This window comes from Macaca nemestrina, chromosome 2 (assembly GCF_043159975.1).
Source record: "Macaca nemestrina isolate mMacNem1 chromosome 2, mMacNem.hap1, whole genome shotgun sequence".
Taxonomy (NCBI): Eukaryota; Metazoa; Chordata; class Mammalia; order Primates; family Cercopithecidae; genus Macaca; species Macaca nemestrina.
This window is the reverse complement of record NC_092126.1, coordinates 113,594,859-113,609,524: the sequence shown is the minus strand read 5'-3', so window position 1 is coordinate 113,609,524 and position 14,666 is coordinate 113,594,859. Positions and strand designations below refer to the sequence as shown.

The following is a 14,666-nucleotide window of genomic DNA, read 5'->3' as shown; positions in this document are numbered from 1 at the left end:
GATACATATTAAGTAAGTCATCTTCAAATAGAAACACATAAAACAAGGTTCCATGCTGAGCAGCCGACAAAAACGCAACCACAGGCTCACAGAAACCCAACTCTATTTCCCCTACAAGAAATGGTTCAGTATTTATGGTGACTTTGTGGAACATAATTACCTACTTTCTTTTTTTTTTTTTTTTTTGAGACGGAGTCTCGCTCTGTAGCCCAGGCTGGAGTGCAGTGGCCGGATCTCAGCTCACTGCAAGCTCCGCTTCCCGGGTTCACGCCATTCTCCGGCCTCAGCCTCCCGAGTAGCTGGGACTACAGGCGCTGCCACCTCGCCCGGCTATTTTTTGTATTTCTTAGTAGAGACGGGGTTTCACCGTGTTAGCCAGGATGGTCTCGATCTCCTGACCTCGTGATCCGCCCGTCTCGGCCTCCCAAAGTGCTGGGATTACAGGCTTGAGCCACCGCGCCCGGCCCATAATTACCTACTTTCTAACATAAAAGTGAGGGGTCTGCGGCCAGGTGTGGTGGCTCATGCCTGTAATACAGCACTTTGGGAGGCTGAGGTGGGCAGGTCACCTTCTGACCTTCTGAGGTCAGAAGGTCGAGACCAGCCTGGCCAACCTGGTTTAATCCCTATTGTATTTTCTACTAAAAATACAAAAATTAGCTAGGTGTGGTGGCATATGCCTATAATCCCAGCTTCTTGGGAAGCTGAGGCAGGAGAATCAATTGAACCCGGGAGGCAGAGGTTGCAGTGAGGCGAGACTGAGCCACTGCACTCCAGCCTGGGCAACAGAGCGAGACACTGTCTCAAAAAAAAAAGAAGAAAGAAAGAAAGAAAAAAAAGTGAGGAGCCTGGCCCCACCCTGTGACTCAGGTTCATATGCAGTAACCTATTAAGTAAAAAATAATTAGTCATCAGAGCAATTAGATACTTAGGGCAGGTGGCTCCCGCCTATAATCCCAGCACTTTGGGAGGCCAAGTCGGGCCAATCACTTGAGGTCAGGAGTTCGATACCAGCCTGGCCAACAAGGTGAAACCCTGTCTCTACTAAAAGTACAAAATTAGCTATCTCAAAAAGAAAAAATAAACAACAAACAAGTTACTGATATCATATGTGACAGAGGGACTGTAGGATTCTCTTCAGATGTTCTTCATACATTTTACAAATACTAAGATCCCAACAAGCAAATTCTCTAAGAATTTTGTGTAATATTTGGGAAACTCAGAAATTCTGTGCTGAAAACCAGCCTTCTTACAGGAGCCACTTTCGTTTCCCTGAAGAAGCCTAAAATACACAGCATTACAAAAGTTTTTTATCATCAGCAAGGCAGCCCCAAAAAGTCTGCTAAGGGCATTGTGCTACCTATGTTGTCCACTTCCTCCGCAAGGTCCTAGGGCCACATGCCTAACAGACTCCACCTTAAGGGGACAATCTGATCAATCAGCAAGGCTTCCTGAATCAACTGCTGCAGGACTTCTTGCAGCTCCTTCCCACATCCCCACTGCCACAGCTAACTGAACTCAGTTCTGCCCTTCCTGTCTAACTAGAGCAGCCTCTGCTACTAATCAAAACCCTTAGTAATATTCCTATTTTTTTTTTTTTTTGAGATGGAGTCTCATTCTGTTGCCCAGGCTGGAGTGTAGTGGCACGATCTCGGCTCACTGCAAGCTCCGCCTCCTGAGTTCAAGCGATTCTCCTGCCTCAGCCTCCCGATTCTCCTGCCTCAGCCTCCCAAGTAGCTGGGACTACAGGCATTTGCCACTATGCCCAGCTAATTTTTGTATTTTTAGTAGAGACGGGGTTTCACCATGTTAGCTAGGATGGTCTCGATCTCCTGGCCTCGTGATCTGCCCACCTTGGCCTCCCAAAGTGCTGGGATTACAGGCGTGAGCCACTGCGCCTGGCCAACCCTCAGTAAAAATTCTTTTACGCTTAGCTAGGCTTTTGAAAATTCTAGCCCCTAGCCACAAGAGCATTTTGCCACTCATCCCTCCCCTGCCAAAAGCCTGACTCCAGTCAAATCAAGCGGATTGCTAGGCCTTACCTAGATTCAGTACCTTTCTATTCCCTGCTCATGTGATGCCCCTCTGCCTGAAGGGCCCACCTACCACACCATTCCCTTAGTTTTCCACGCCTATAATTCCAGCACTTTGGGAGACCCAGGCGGGAGGACTGATTGAAGAGTTCAAGACCAGTCTAGGCAACAAAGAGAGACCTTGTCTCTACAAAAAAAAAAACGATCAAAAAAATTAGCTGGGAGTGGTGACACATGCCTGTAATCCCAGCTACTTGGGAGGCTGAGGCTGGTGGATTGCCTGAGCCCAAAAGTTGGAGGCTGCAGTGAGCCACAATCACGCCACTCCAGCCTAGGTGACAGAGTAAGGCCCTGTCTCACAAAAATAAAAATAGAAGATTCCTTACCCTCCACTAGTAACAATTTCCCTTAAATAACCTTCAAGAGCTCTTAGGCAGACCTCTTTCAATAGGACCTTTTCCAACATGACCCTCTTTTTCTTTTTTTGAGACAGGGTCTTGCTCTGTCGCTCAGGTTGGAGTGCAGTGGTGTGAACACGACTCACTGTAGCCCTGACCTCTTGGGCTCAAGCGATCTTCCTGCCTCAGTCTCCCAAGTAACTGGGACCACAGACAAGTGCCCCACTAAGCCTGGCTTTTTTTTGGAGATGCATCTTACTGTGTTGTCCAGGTTGGACTCAACTCCTGGGCTCAAGCACTCTTTCCACGTTGGCCTCCCAAAGTGCTGGGATTACAGGCATAAGTTACCATACTCGGCCTCTAACCCCTTTCTATTCTGCATTGTCACCATTATCTGCTGACCTTAGCTACTCATCCATAAGCTTTTTAGAGGCAAGATCCATCGCTCTGTATCACTGTAGCATCTAACATGTACAGTATAGCAGATGTGCAGTGGATCACAAATAATGGAATGATTACCCACTATTTTTTTTTTTTTTGAGATGGAGTCTCGTTCTGTCGCCCAGGCTGGAGTGCAGTGGCCGGATCTCAGCTCACTGCAAGCTCCCCCTCCCGGGTTCACGCCATTCTCCTGCCTCAGCCTCCTGAATAGCTGGGACTACAGGCACCCGCCACCTCACCCGGCTAGTTTTTTTTGTACTTTTTAGTAGAGACGGGGTTTCACCGTGTTCGCCAGGATGGTCTCAATCTCCTGCCCTCGTGATCCGCCCATCTCGGCCTCCCAAAGTGCTGGGATTACAGGCTTGAGCCACCGCGCCCGGCGATTACCCACTATTAACTCTAATATCCCGTCTCACATTTGTCACATTCATTACTTCCAGGGTTTAGAAACCCAAAGCTATGGGAATCCAACGCTTATTTTGAGCTTCATCCAAAATTCAACTATAGTCAGAATATTACTTTGATTACTCCAATAAAACAAATACTGGCACAATGCTGTGTATTTACATCTTTTAAAAGCATGTTTTAAAACCTCACATTCAGTTTTACCAAGAGCACTGGCTGAGTAACATACTGTGTTCAAGGGTTGGGGACACAGAGGTGACTAGGTCACACAGAGGCCTATTTTCAGAGATCTTGTGGTAGAGATGAAGACATGTGTGTTGATAGCTACAGTAAAGGTCATGAATACAGTGCCTTAGAAAGAGAATAACGAAGCAGCTGCTCTGCCTGATAGATCAGGCTTTACATACCGGCATCTCCAAGCAGAAAAAGGCACAACAGTAGAGCAATGGACATGTCCAAAGTCCAGGATGTGGGAAGTAGGGTGTGGCTGGAAGGAAGGGTGAGGACCAGAGATGCTGCTGGAAATCAGGCAGTGCCAAGTACACTAAGACTCTAATTGGCCAGTCTGAATGAACCTTCCTTTTTAACAAGCTTTTCTAAGGTTTCAAATGGGTAGTTTAATTTTCAACTAATAAAAGGGTGGCCAGATTAAAAACAAAATTAGGTATTTACCAATCAACCGCATCTAATAAGTAACTAATTCAATAAAAATGTATTGATTATTTTATAGGAGCTAATGAAGACACAAGACCTGCTCCTTGTGGTTAAAGACATTCAGAACACTCATACATTGAGCTTCAAAGCCTAAATATAAATATGGTCATTTACTTCTGTTTTTGAGACAGGGTCTTGCTTTGTCACCCAGGCTGGAGTGCAAAGGCGTGATCTTGGCTCACTAAACTTCCACCTCCTAGGTTCAAGCGATTCTCCTGTCTCAGCCCCCCTGAGTAGCTGGGACTAAAGCTATATGCCACCATACCTAGCTAATTTTTGTATTTTTAGTAGAGACAGGGTTTCACCATGTTGGCCAGACTGTTCTCAAATTCCTGACCTCAAGTGATCCACCCGCCTTGGCCTCCCAAAGTGCTAGGATTACAGGCATGAGGCCAATATGGTAATTTACTTCTGAACCTAGTGCAGAGAACTCCTCCCTAAAGACAGAAAAATATTTCACTAGCTGAGATACAGGTTGAGCAACCCTAATCCAAAAATTTGAAATGCTCCAAAATCTGAAATTTTCTGAGCACTGACATGACACTACAATTGGAAAATTCCACCCCTGACCTTATTTGAAAGGTCACAGACAAAAGGGCAGTCAAAACTTTTAGTCCAGGCAACACAGTTAGCCTAGCCTGTCTCTACAAAAAATAAATTAGCCGGGTGTGGTGGCATGCACTTGCCAGCTACTGAAGTAAAAAGATCACTTGAGCCCAGGAGTTTGAGGCTGCAGTGAGCTATGACTGCATTGCTATACTCCAGCCTGAGTGACGAGACCCTGTGTAAAAAACAGAAACAAAAATATCACACAAAAAAACCAAAGCACACACTGTTTTGTGTATAAAATTATTTAAAGTATTGTATAAGATTACCTTTGGCATGTAGAAGGCATATACAAAATATAAATGAATTTCATGTTTAGACTTATGTAAATGCAAATGTTTAAACTTATGTAAATGCAAATACTTAGAAAAAAAAAAAAAACCAAAATATCAAAACAGTTCTGGTCCCAAGCATTTTGTATAAGGGATACACAACCTCTACTGGCTTAAGATAAAACAGTAACATGAGAAAATAATGGTAGAAGCTCAAAGTTCATTGTGCCTACTGACTGCTGGTTATAACTGTCATTTCCCCTTACATCGCTCTCTGTGATGGTGATGGGAAGGCCGCGCAGCATGATGGTCTTGCTCTCCCTCTCGTCACTGATGTCATGCCTATAGTCGTGCTCACCATAGTCACCATCTGAATGGTAGCCATCTTCAGATCGGTCACTGTTCCTTCTTTCACGCTCTCTCTGAGTCACAATAAACAAAATCACAATTAACATCACCCTGTACTCTTTGAAACAGGCCCTCCGTGCCTAGAAATTATCCTTAGAGGGAAGTCTACAGAACTGATACAAGCATTCCATGGTAATGTTCACTGACATTTTTTTTTTTTTGAGACAGTCTCACTATGTTACCCAGGCTGGTCTGAACTCCCGGCCTCAAGTGACCCTTCCTGCTTTGGCCTCCCAAAGTGCTGGGATTACAAGCACGCCCAGTCTGCAGTGTTTTCTTTTTCTGTTTTTTTGTTTGTTTGTTTTTTAAGACAGTTTCCCTCTTATTGCCCAGGCTGGTGTGCAGTGGTGTGATGATCTCGGCTCACTGCAACCTCCGCCTGCCGGGCTCAAGCGATTCTCCTGCCTCAGCCTCCCCAGTAGCTGGGACTATAGGCGCTTGCCACCACATCCAGTTAATTTTTTGTATTTTTGGTAGAGACGGGGTTTCACCATGTTAGCCAGGATGGTCTCAATCTTCTGACCCCATGATCCACCCACCTTGGCCTCCCAAAGTGCTGGGATTACAGGTGTGAGCCACTGCGCCCAGCCTTCTGGTTTTGAGACAGAGTCTCACACTGTCGCCCAGGCTGGAGTGCAATGGCACGATCTCAGCTCACTGCAACCACCACTTCCCAGGCTCAAGCAATTCTCATACCTCAGCCTCCTGAGTAGCTGAGGTCGCACCACTGCACTCCAGCCTGAGTGACAAGAGTGAAACTCTGTCTCAAAAAAAAAAAAGATATACCGAGATAACTAAAACAACTTATATTTTATTATTTTTATTATTATTATTTTAAAGACAGGGTCTCCCTATGGTGCTCAGGCTGGCCTTGAACTCCTGGGCTCAAGGGATCCTCCTGCCTTGGCCTCCCAAAGTGTTGGGATTATAGGTGTGAGCCACCGCGCCTGGCCAACAACTTATATTTATCATTCATTTCAAAACACAGAACTAATATGTTATCATAACCCCATTGTTTCATCTTTAAAACGGTAATAACACCTACCTTATCAGGCTGTACTGAGACCTAAATGAATTCATGAAGTCAAGTGCTCAAAAGTACATGGTGAGCCCTAGGTAAACCCCGGCTATTATTTCTTTCTTTTTTTTTTTGAGACAGAGTTTTGCTTTGTCACCCATGCTGGAGAGCAGCGGTGCGATCTCGGCTTGCTACAACCTCCACCTCCCAGGTTTCAAGTGATTCTCCTGCCTCAGCCTCCCAAGTAGCTGGAATTACAGGTGCCCACCACCACACTCAGCTAATTTTTGTATTATCAGTAGAGATGGGTTTCACTATGTTGGCCAGACTGGTCTTGAACTCCTGACCTCAAGTGATCTGGCCACCTTGACCTCCCAAAGTACTGGGATTATGGGAAGGGGCCACTGGGCCTGGCAGCCTGGCTGCTGTTTCTATTACTATAAGACTCAGGGTGTTTCTGGGGGTTATGCAGCCACTGGTCACTCACCTCTGGACTGTCATAGTCTCGGTAGTCGTCGTATCTATCACCCCTCCGATCATCACTAGATCTTTTGTAATCTGAGTCCCTCCGCCTGCTTCGGGATTCACGCTCATCACGGTCATCCCTGTCTATGATGGAACCGTATCTTCCACTACGCTCTGTTCTACTCACTCTGCCAGGGAAAATAATTTTCATTCTAAAGTCAGTCACATTTTGTACCTTTAAAAGAGTTAAAAATACACACACCCCACAGATCAGTTTATAAGATATATCCAAATAGTTTAAAGTGTTAAAATGTATTACTAAATTCCAGTTTACTAAAATAACCACTGGGAAAATACCTATATCCCTAAATGTAATGATAATTGTCAGGAATTTATGCTAAATTTGAAACAAACATTTGGGTTGAATATTTTTAAGAAAGGGTCATGTTATCCAAGTTTATTTTTGCACTTTGTCAAGCCTAGAGTCTACATATTATCCCTTCATCCCTGATTCAGACCAAAAACAGGAAAAAAGCAGTTACTCGAATTTCACCCAATTTTAAAGGGTGAAATTAAGTACATCCCTGGCTCATCTACTCTCAAGAGTATCATATCTACTAGAAAATGGACCAAAAACCTGGATGAACTAAGTTAGTCTTTTTTTTCCCCATCAGGCAACTTAGTTGTCTGTCAGATATAACTGGATAGTTACCCAAAACTAGCACCCCTTAAGAGAACACTCTTCTTATAACATCTGGTTTATTTTTGGTTGAAGGGCAGCACTGGGCTTCATGAGAAAACCTAATAATAAGGGGCTTAAACCTATTTGACCACAGATAAAATAGGTCTTTTGTAAATTGTTTTACCAGATTCATAAAACTGTGGCAAAGGAAAGGTTTATAAGGGCTTCATTTATACAAATTTAATAAAAAGAATCAAAGGAAATATGGGACTGAGACACCCCAAAGGGGTAAATGTTAATTTAATAAGCTATTTAGAACCACAGACTGCTGACATAGCATTAAAACACCATGTGACATGAACATTTCCTAAGGTCCCTCGGGCCTGTCAATGTGATCTACCACAGGGACTGACCTCAATACTAAAAAGGCAGATGGCTGAGTAAGGTTGTGTGTTTAAATCAAATGGTCTGAGAGTGTGTACCCAATAGCCAAATGCTCTCATCTTAATTTTCCACTAATTCTTTGGCTCTTTCTTTCATGTAACACACGGTCCTAAGCTTCTCAGCTCTCTAAGTCTGGATCATCTTGCTATTTAGGGAACAATAACGAGAATTGGCATTCATTGATTGCTTACCACAGCCAGGAACTGTGCTAAGTGCCAGACTGTATGATCTCCTGGATTCTGCAAAGGTTGCTGTCCACACAGGGAACCCTCAGGGACCCATTCTACCCTGTCCTTCTTTGCCTAAAATTATTTCTTATCCTTCAGCTTCCTTCCAGAGAATACTTTCTCCAGGAAGCTTTCCTGGCTGTGATCAAGAAAAAGACATACTTCCTATGTGTCATAAGAGCACCCTATACTTTATCACAGCATGTTCACACAGTACTTTCTCTCACTAGACTGTTAGTTTGTGACAACAGGACCATGAAGGTGTTCATCAGCAATGCCTGGCACAAAACGCTCACATATTAGTTTGATAAACTATTTTAAACAAAGAGTTCAGTCCCCACTGAAATGTTGAGTTCAAAGTTATGTACTATAGTAACTTACCTTTTGTCTGAACCCATTGTCCCACTGAAGATCTAGCACACAGCTCCAAAAGGTTCAAATTTTATTTTTTCTAGGAGACAAGAGAGAGTAATTGCTGTAAATCTCAGAGATCACTTAAGTGAGCAGCTCCATAAGCTTGGATACTACTGAGGCTGGGAGTTCATCAAACCTTCAAATCACTGACAGCGATTATCTAAGGGAGGGAGGTGGTGGGGACAAACTGTCAACGTTAAAATCATGCTAATATTTTGTTAACCATGAGCAAAACCGGAAGATTAAGAATACTTTAAAATATTAGATTCCAGATTTAACAACAGAATCATAATATGGAGCAAGCAGAAGACTCCTTCCCTGCTCCTACCTTAGAATTACAAAGCAAAAAGGGCAGAGCTGCAATGAGCTCCTTTGGTTTTGTATCAAAGCAACTCTAGTGGGATAGTTGACCGTTAAAACATTAATCCAAGTGTCTTCATTTAATACAAAGAGCAACATGAAATTCAAACATTTCTGATGAAAAATTTAAAACCTCGTAGAAGCTGGGATACTGAGCTGACTGAAATCTACTACATTAATAACATATCGCATAAGACAAGAGCAAAGCTAGAAACGACCTAATTCCTAGGTAACAATAACCACCACGTCTTGAGTCAGTTCTTATGACTACAAACCACTGAGTGGCGAAGAGCCCGGCCCACCTGCTCCCCGTTGGTAATGAGACATCACACAGCTGGACCGCGTTCGATGAGCGCGAGGTCCAAGAAATCAGTTCCAGTAGTCTCTGGAGCCTAGTATAGAGCGTATGCTCAATGATTTGTTGAAATTAATAAATGAAAAAGAACCACTGGGGGGAAACAAGTCCCGAGGCATATTCACTGGTGCTGCCCCTTCTCTCCCGGGCGGTGCCGGCACCCACCTCCGTGGGGTCTCGCGGCCGAGATGGCGGCGTCACGGCCTGCTCGACCGACTCCAGCGTCCGGCCTGCCCTCCCCGCACACACCCCTCCCGCCTCCCAAGAGGTTCCTAACCCGGAGATCGGCCATCACCGAACAGCTTTTCGGAGAGAGCGATTCAGTTGCAGTTAAGGGGGGATGGCGGCCAGAGACTGCCAGGGCGCTCCCGAGGAGGGCCAGAGGGACAGGCGACGGCTCCACTGCTCCGCTGGGCTGGAGATTAGGGGACGTGTACCCACAAGGGGCAAAGTCACAGCCAGAGAGAAGCAGGCCAGAGGCTGAGCTGGCTGGACGACCTCTGGAAACTGACAGAGCTGGCAACAAGGAAGGGCGCGGCCCTCCAACGCCTGGGGTAATTTAGCCCCTCTAGAGAACCGGCTGGAGCTGATCAATCGCCTCCGGCAGCTGACAAGGGAGGCCTGGGGGCCAGCCCCAATGGCAAGAACCTACCGTCGTTAGACAGCCACCGCACTTACCCCAAGGAGAGACCGAAGCAGCAGTAGCGGTTCTGCGTCCCCGAACCTCCAACAAGATTCGGCTGCTCCACAAAATGGCGCCTCCGCCGACGGCCGTCTCCTACCCACAGTACCTCACGCCTAGCCCCTCCCTTTGTCACCCGCCTCCTGCGGATGAGTCCAATGCTCTAGGCGGCCTGGCTGCGCGAGAGCTGCCGGGAAATGTGGTCGCCAGACCATCCTTGTCACTTGGGACGCTCTGTGTTTCTTGCAATTCTCTTCTAAATCACCACAGAGTTGTCGATCGGCTTTTGCAGACCTGGATTTGTTTTTAGGGCTCCTCTCTATTAGGCATGGTAATAATTCTTTGCTTTTGCTACTAGCGCCATAGAGAGTACAGTTTGCTTTCACTGGCACGGTGTAAAACATTGTTTAATGTTTTACATTAAAAGGAGACCGTGGCCGGGCGCGGTGGCTCAAGCCTGTAATCCCAGCACTTTGGGAGGCCGAGGTGGGCGGATCACGAGGTCAGGAGATCGAGACTATCCTGGCTAACATGGTGAAACCCCGTCTCTACTAAAAATACAAAAAACTAGCCGGGCGTGGTGGCGGGCGCCTGTAGTCTCAGCTACTTGGGAGGCTGAGGCGGGAGAATGGCGTGAACCCGGGAGGCGGAGCTTGCAGTGAGCCGAGATCACGCCACTGCACTCCAGCCTGGGAGACACAGCGAGACTCCGTCTCAAAAAAAAAAAAAAAAAAAAGGAGACCGTGGGTGGCGTGGTGGCTCAACCACGATCCAGCATTTTGGGAGGCCGAGGCAGGAGGATCGCTTGAGGCCAGGAGTTCGAGACCAGCCTGGACAACACAGTGAGACCCTATCTCTACAAAAAATAAAATTAGCTGAGCGTGGAGGCGTGGGCCTCTAATCCCAGCTACTCAGGAGCTGAGGTGAGAGGTTCGCTTGGGCCCAGGAGGTCGAGGCTGCAGTGAACCGTGCTCTCCTCACCGCACTCCAGCCTGGGGTCAATGTGAGAAACTGTCGCTGAAAAATAAAAAGGAGGCCGGTGCCGGGCGCAGTGGCTCACGTCTGTAATCCCAGCACTTTGGGAGGCCGAGGTGGGCGATCACAAGGTCAGGAGATCGAGACCATTCTGGCTAACTCGGTGAAACCCCGTCTCTAGTAAAAATACAAAAAATTAGCCGGGCGCGGTGGCGGGCGCCTGTAGTCCCAGCTCCTGGGGAGGCTGAGGCAGGAGAATGGCGTGAACCGGGGAGGCGGAGCTTGCAGTGAGCCGAGATAGCGCCACTGCACTCCAGCCTGGGCCACAGAGCAAGACTGTGTCTCAAAAAAAAAAAAAAAAAAAAAGGAGGCCGGGCGAGGTGGCTCAAGCCTGTAATCCCAGCACTTTGGGAAGCCGAGGAGGGTGGATCACGAGCTCAGGAGCTCAAGACAGCCTGATCAATATGGTGAAACCGCGTCTCTACTAAAAATACAAAAATTAGCTGGGCGTGGTGGCGTGTGCCTGTATTTCCAGCTACCAGGGAGGCTGAGGCAGGAGAATCGTTTGAACCGGGGAGGCGGAGGTTGCAGTAAGCCAAGATCGTGCTACTGCACTCCAGCCTGGCCGACAGAGCAAGACTCAGTCTCAAAATAACAATAATTAATAAATAAATAAAAAGGAGGGGCCGGGTGTGGTGGCTCATGCCTGTAATCCGAGCACTAGGAGGCCGAGGCAGGTGGATCAGTTGAGCTCAGGAGTTTGAGACCAGCCTGGCCAACATGGCTAAACCCGGTCTCTACTAAAAACACAGGCCGGGCGCGGTGGCTCACGCCTGTAATCCCAGCACTTTGGGAGGCCGAGGCGGGCGGATCACAAGGTCAGGAGATCGAGACCATCCTGGCTAACACGGTGAAACCCCGTCTCTACTAAAAATACAAAAAAATTAGCCGGGCGCGGTGGCGGGCGCCTGTAGTCCCAGCTACTCAGGAGGCTGAGGCAGGAGAATGGCGTGAACCTGGGAGGCGGAGCTTTCAGTGAGCCGAAATTGTGCCATTGCACTCCAGCCTGGGGCACAGAGCGAGACTCCGTCTCAAAAAAATAAAAAAATAAATAAATAAATAAAATAAAAAAATAAAAACACAAAAATTAGCTGGGTGTGGTGGCACGCACCTGTAATCCCAGCTACTTGGGAGGCTGAGGTAGGAGAATCTCTTGAACCCCAGAGGCGGAGGTTGCAGTGAGCAGAGATTGCTCCACCGAACTCAGCCTGTGCAACACAGCAAGACTCCATCTCAAAAAATAATAAAAATAAAAAGTAAATAAAAATGAGGAACATTAGTTGATCATTTTACTGGATGCTAGATTATTGCCCTAGATGCTTTGCAAACATTTTTGTTTGTTTTTTTGAGATGGAGTTTTGCTCCTGTTGCCCAGGCTGGAGTGCAATGGCATGATCTCAGCTTACAGCAACCTCTGCCTCCCAGGTTCAAGTGATTCAGCCTCCCAAACAGCTGGGATTACAGGCACCCGCCACCACACCCAGCTAATTTTTGTATTTTTAGTAGAGACGGGGTTTCACCATGTTGACCAGGCTGGTTTTGAACTCCTGACCTCAGGTGATCCACCCACCTCAGCCTCCCAAAGTGCTGGGATTACAGGCATGAGCCACCGCACCCAGCCAGAACTGATTTTTCAGGTCATACATACAAATTGAAAAAATAGACCATGGCAAGGCAGAGGAAAATATCAGTTACAGAAAACTGTGCCTATACCATTTTCTTCTCTCTCTGGAAAAGCTTTCAAGAATAAGTGGAGAGATGTCAGTGTATATATCTATATATGGGTATATACACAATACATATATAGATGAAAAGGTAGAAATATATGTGGTGTGTGTGTATTTAGAGAGGAAGTATATACAATTTATGGGGAAGCATATATGCAAAATATCAGAAAAGAGTAAATGCATTAATGAAATTTAAAAGTTAAACATAGATGACATCATTGCAAACCCTACAATGGATGATGCAGATGCCAAGAATCTAGAACCCACTAGACTTCATAGCCACTAGCCGTTGCCTGCCTTGTCCCCAAGGCAGTTCAACAAACACCTTTGGGTATTCCTGAGGTGCTTGCTGAGCTGGGTTCATCACCAGTCATAAAAGCTATATAGCTATTTACAAACCACAAAATAATCTTTTTTTTTTTTGAGAGGGGGTCTTACTCTGTCACCAAGGTTGGAGTGCAGGGTCGCGATCTTGGTTCATTGCAACCTCGACCTATCAGGATCAAGCGATCCTCCTGAGTAGCTGAGACCACAGGTATGCACCACCATGCCCAGCTAATTTTTTGTATTTTTGGGGTAGAGATGGAGTTTCACCATGTTGCCCAGGCTGGTCTGAACTCTTTTTTTTTTTTTTTTTTTTTTTTTTTTGAGACGGAGTCTCGCTCTGTCACCCAGGCTGGAGTGCAGTGGCCGGATCTCAGCTCACTGCAAGCTCCGCCTCCCGGGTTCACGCCATTCTCCTGCCTCAGCCTCCCGAGTAGCTGGGACTACAGGCACCTGCCACCTCGCCCGGCTAAGTTTTTGTATTTTTAGTAGAGACGGGGTTTCACTGTGTTAGCCAGGATGGTCTCGATCTCCTGACCTCGTGATCCGCCCGTCTCGGCCTCCCAAAGCGCTGGGATTACAGGCTTGAGCCACCGCGCCCGGCCTGGTCTGAACTCTTAAGTTCAAGCAATTCTCTTACCTCAGTCTCCCAAAGTGCTGGGATTACAAGCATGAGCCACCATGTCCAGCCTGCAAAATAATTCTTGAACTTGAAGAGGTCCCTGGCAAAAAAGGATGGATTTCATCCAGACGTAAGTGCCATCCTCCAAATTATCTCTGGTAGCTGATCTTTTAGACATTGCCCTGTTGAGCTTCAGAGCTCTGCTGCCAAAGGCCTGTCTGGTAGCTGATGTAAGAAAAACAAAGACATCAGAGTGAGTTGCTTTTTGTTTTAAATAAAGCCACATATGTTCAATAAAGAATAGTCCTTTGAGATTGTCTTTTCTAGTTTCTGGATGTGAAAAAAAAAAGAAAGTTCCCCTCTTTAATGAAATTATGATCATGTCTTAAAAAAGAAAATCTCCTACCACTTGGCAAAAGAAAAGACTGGTTCACATGTTTTGGTTCCAGGCTGGGATCTATTGCTCTAGAAGATAAAGAAGAAAAAAATGTATGGAAGAATTCTTGCCTATACCAATAAACCAAATGATTTATTTTGTCAAAGATGGGCTTTGATGAACTAAGGAAGAGATATAATCAAAATTCAATCCGACAAGTATTTTCTATAAATCTGTGAGTTCAGCATTGTTTATTAATTTATTGAGTACCTGTGCCAGGCCCTAGGGATAAAGTAGTGAGGAAATTACCAAAGATCTCTGCTCTGGCATCAAAAACCTCAGGGAACTTCCCAGGGACATCACAGGGTGACTGTTTTTTTTTTTTTTTTTTTTTTTTTTTTTTTTGAGACGGAGTCTCGCTCTGTCGCCCAGGCTGGAGTGCAGTGGCCGGATCTCAGCTCACTGCAAGCTCCGCCTCCCGGGTTTACGCCATTCTCCTGCCTCAGCCTCCCGAGTAGCTGGGACTACAGGCGCCCGCCACCTCGCCCGGCTAGTTTTTTTGTATTTTTAGTAGAGACGGGGTTTCACCATGTTAGCCAGGATGGTCTCGATCTCCTGACCTTGTGATCTGCCCGTCTCGGCCTCCCAAAGTGCTGGG

At 46.3% G+C, this 14,666-nt stretch overlaps 1 protein-coding gene across 2 annotated transcripts in view; it reads right to left on the bottom strand.

Moving 5' to 3' along the window:
* Positions 1-10,073, bottom strand: part of LOC105480469 (RNA binding motif protein 5) — a 32,875-nt gene extending 22,802 nt beyond the window's left edge. For both annotated transcript variants that reach the window (XM_011739396.3, XM_011739397.3), the window contains exons 1-4: positions 9,921-10,073; positions 8,495-8,564; positions 6,783-6,948; positions 5,136-5,291 (exon numbers count right to left, since the gene is read on the bottom strand). In XM_011739396.3, the coding sequence (XP_011737698.1) occupies positions 5,136-5,291; positions 6,783-6,948; positions 8,495-8,511 (339 nt within the window). In that variant the 5' untranslated portion in view covers positions 8,512-8,564; positions 9,921-10,073. The remainder of the gene's footprint in view (positions 1-5,135; positions 5,292-6,782; positions 6,949-8,494; positions 8,565-9,920) is intronic.
* Positions 10,074-14,666: the final 4,593 nt, after the last annotated feature.